Source organism: Solanum pennellii, chromosome 2, assembly GCF_001406875.1.
Source record: "Solanum pennellii chromosome 2, SPENNV200".
Classification (NCBI taxonomy): domain Eukaryota; kingdom Viridiplantae; phylum Streptophyta; class Magnoliopsida; order Solanales; family Solanaceae; genus Solanum; species Solanum pennellii.
In genome coordinates this window covers 55290440-55294090 of record NC_028638.1, presented here as the reverse complement: position 1 = coordinate 55294090, position 3651 = coordinate 55290440, and the positions used below count along the sequence as shown (strand labels likewise).

Sequence of the window (3651 nt, the reverse complement as noted above, 5' to 3'; positions counted from 1 at the left end):
GCCCCAATTTAAATCATGTAAAATATGATGATTATCTGTATTAATACCATATAATTAAATATTTATAAATTTAATCTACTAAATTATATTTGTTGTAAATAATGTACAAAAGTAGACGCAATTGCGGTCTTTCTTCCAATATTGGGTGGTCTGGCGCACCCCAAGAATTTATAGGCCCAAGGCTGATTTAGAGATGGAATTGCTTTGTTAATTAAGCGTTTGTTCGACATTTGATGGAAATTAAAAAAAATATATATTTGAAAGTTAAAATTGGTATAGAGAAATTTACAGATGTTAAAATAGATTCCTTCCATTTTATTTTTAATAAAATATTTGATTGGACACGAATATTTTAAAGGAAACTTATTTGTGGAACTTGTTATAATCCTAAAGAATCTAATAAAATTTATATTGCAAATAAATTATGTCGCTAAAGATAAAATAAAAAGATTTTTTTAGAAAATAACTACATTTTTTATTTAAATATAAAAAGATAATACCTTCATGCTTTCATTTTGAACACAAACTGTCATCTTTCTAATTTATTTATTTTTTGAAAAATAGTCATTTTATCTTTAACAACATGATTTGTTGGTTGGCCACATATTAAATCAGAAGTAAAAAATTAGAAGAGAGTGAGAACTATTTATGGCCAAAAGTCCATAAAAAAGGGGGGGAAGGGTTCATTCCTCGTAGAAACAGTAAAATTACTTGAATCATCATGACTTAATATATATCAAACGAAAATACAAGAAGGATCGATCAACACATAAAGTATGAAAAGGCTCTAATATAAATATCAAATATCAATTTAAAAGTAATTTTATGAGAAGCCAAAAAGTAATAAAATATATGATTATTGAATTGAGATATGATTTCAATTGTTATCATGATTAGAGAAAAAACGGTTGATAGAAGGCATGACTTGTGGTGGACGAGTACGTAGGAAGTTTCGAAGGCTATGTTTTGCGTACTTCTCTCCTTCTTCTTCATTTTCAAGTATTCCCATGCTTCGATGAGCTTTATTGATCCTATATACAATTTTTTCTAATCAATATAAAAGTTTTTTGCGATAAAATTAATGACATAATGAAATTTAATTACGTACCTGACATCAGGATTTAAGAGAACGTTTCTTGTGAGCTGAAAAACGCACATTCCCGTTACAAATGTCATCGCTGCCATTAGTGGATATACCTACGTACCAACAACTTTAAATAAATCTACTATTTTTGATACATGACATAAATAATATTAAAAAATTTTAAATATCAAATAAACTTGTCTAAATCATCAATTAGTAGAGATAGTGTAGTTGAGTATTACGTACCTCGGGTCTAATCCAACGTCCCATGTAGCGTTATTTTCTATATCAATTGCTTGGTGCCGATATTTGAAAAACAAAGAGCTAATATAATATACGTTAAAAGTAGATATGGTGTTTTGCCTCAGGTTCGTTTATATATAGCAATCGATCTACATAACCAATTAATATTTGAAGTTGAATACCAAAAGGATAATTAATTAATTACATTATTCAGTGGGCTGGTTGATGATAACAAGTTTTCACTTGGAAAGCAATAAAACCAGGTGCGTCTATATAGCCTCTAGTTTTCAAGTTGACCTGCTAATTTAGTCATCTCATTTCTTGTTCAACAAGCTTCTTTTTTATACTTGTCGAGAAATATTCTATCACTATAATAAAAATAATTTTTAGCGGCATTAGTTAAGTGTTATTAAAACTAATGTCGCTAAAGATTTTTGGAATATATACAAAAAATGTCAATTTCCTCTAAAAATATATATTTAGCGACAATTTCTTAATTGTCGCTAATGGTCATTTTTGTTATAGTGTATGATTAAAAAAATTTGTAAATACTCCTTTATGTTTACTTTTACTTGTCTAGTAATTTTCATTTTTATTTGTCATTCTCAATATTAACTATTTATTTTTCAAATTATTTTTTAAAATCTAAAATTTAAATATTATAGTAAGAGACAGGGGCGGAGCCAACCTTCTTTTCGGGGTTCATCCGAACCCCTTCGGCGGAAAATATAACTATTTTTACATGATAAAAATTATTTTTTATGTATTTATAGTAGACGTTGAATTTCCTTCAATTAGTTCGTATATTTAATTTTTCAAATTTTGAATCGTCTTATTAAAATTCCTAAATCCACCATAAATAAGAGATATGTAAAATATAAAATGAACAGAATGAATACTTAATTTTTGGTTCTTATTATATAAAAACACTGCCGGTTCAAATCGGTTTCAGAGACCATGAACCATAGCAACCATTTCATTGAAATTAGAGAAAATCTATGGGTGCATCCATAGTCCAAACAAGGGAAATTTGTTTTTAATCTATATTTTGGCTTTCGTATGTGTACAGCGGTACATGGCCAACATACATATTCCTTAATTAATAAGTTACGAGCTTTAATGTTGACACTTGTTTATGTTGTTTGTTGTTTATCACCTGTTAAGTGCTATAATTGAGTTAATACTATTTACTTATTGTATATTAGTTCCTATTTTGGGTTGGCCGATGATACCTACTCAGTACATGTTGCCTCCGTACTGAGTTCTATTTGTGTTTTTTTTTGTTTTCCTTTTATGAAATGCAACGAGTGTACCTATGACTATAGATTCCCCTCAGCTCTAGCCAGCCTCCCGCATATCAAGTTTCAGGGTGAGCTATTCATTCAAACTCGTGTTGGATTCTTTCGGTCATGACATGATGTCAACTTTCGGACACATACCATTTTATTCTTTTATTTTGGTGTATTTGATATTCTTAGACTTAGTATTGGAGATTAGATGTCCTTGATGTGATGACTTTCAGGTTTTAGGAAATGATATTTAGTAACATTTGAGTTTCCGCGTTATACTTGTATTTTGTAAGTTAGGTTAAAATTGATTGGTTCACCCACTTAGGAGGTTAAATGTGGGTGCCACTCACGACGCGTTTTGGGTCGTGACAAACTTGATTTCTAAATAGGTAGAATTTATGTCAGATATATCACTATTAAAGTTAGTCAAAAATTGACCTTGATGGATCATATTTAAACCGGACTGAAATCAATAATCAATTCTAAACTGTGTACACAACAACTCCATTTGTTGAATTTTAGGTTGTTATTATCTAGAGTTTAGATGAGTAAGAACCACTCATAAATTTTCCTTCATCTGATCCTATTTTTTAAAATAAAGAAGCAGCATGAATAAGACAATCTATATTGATAATTTTTCTCTTCTAGTTTTATCTAATTTTAGAGTAATAAAGTTAAAAATTACAGAATAAATCCTTCTTGAACATCATTTAGATACCAGGCCCATTAGATTGTTTTTGTTGGGAATTAAACACACAACACACACAAATAATCTAGAGAAAAGAGAAACGGAACACAAACGGGACACACAAGAATTTAACGTGGTTCGGTTTCCCTACTCCACGACTGTAACAGGAGGATTTTATTTCACTTGTGCTACTCCTTAGAATTACAAATACAAGGATCATATTTATAGGAAAACCAAATGGTTAACCTAGGGTTTCAGTAATGGGTCGGGCCGGCTCACAAGCCTCCACAAAGCCCAACAATCTCCCACTTGGAGGCTTGAAGAATTTCAACTGTCATCCACTTAGA

The 3651-nt window shown here is 30.1% G+C and overlaps 1 protein-coding gene across 1 annotated transcript; it reads right to left on the bottom strand.

The window, feature by feature from the left end:
* Positions 1-707: 707 nt before the first annotated feature.
* On the bottom strand, positions 708-1557 carry LOC107011633. Its single transcript, XM_015211218.2, has 3 exons — positions 1331-1557; positions 1109-1197; positions 708-1031 (listed from the first exon to the last, which is right to left on the bottom strand). Exons 1-3 carry the CDS (start codon positions 1352-1354, stop codon positions 878-880), a joined length of 267 nt encoding a protein of 88 aa, XP_015066704.1. The 5' UTR covers positions 1355-1557; the 3' UTR covers positions 708-877.
* Positions 1558-3651: the final 2094 nt, after the last annotated feature.

Excerpts from the sequence above, each read along its gene's own strand:
- LOC107011633 (XM_015211218.2), bottom strand. The coding sequence starts at position 1,354 with ATGGGACGTTGGATTAGACCCGAG. Across the intron at positions 1,198-1,330 it reads GACGTTGGATTAGACCCGAG|GTATATCCACTAATGGCAGC; the intron begins GTACGTAATACT and ends GTTGGTACGTAG. Across the intron at positions 1,032-1,108 it reads CTCTTAAATCCTGATGTCAG|GATCAATAAAGCTCATCGAA; the intron begins GTACGTAATTAA and ends AATTGTATATAG.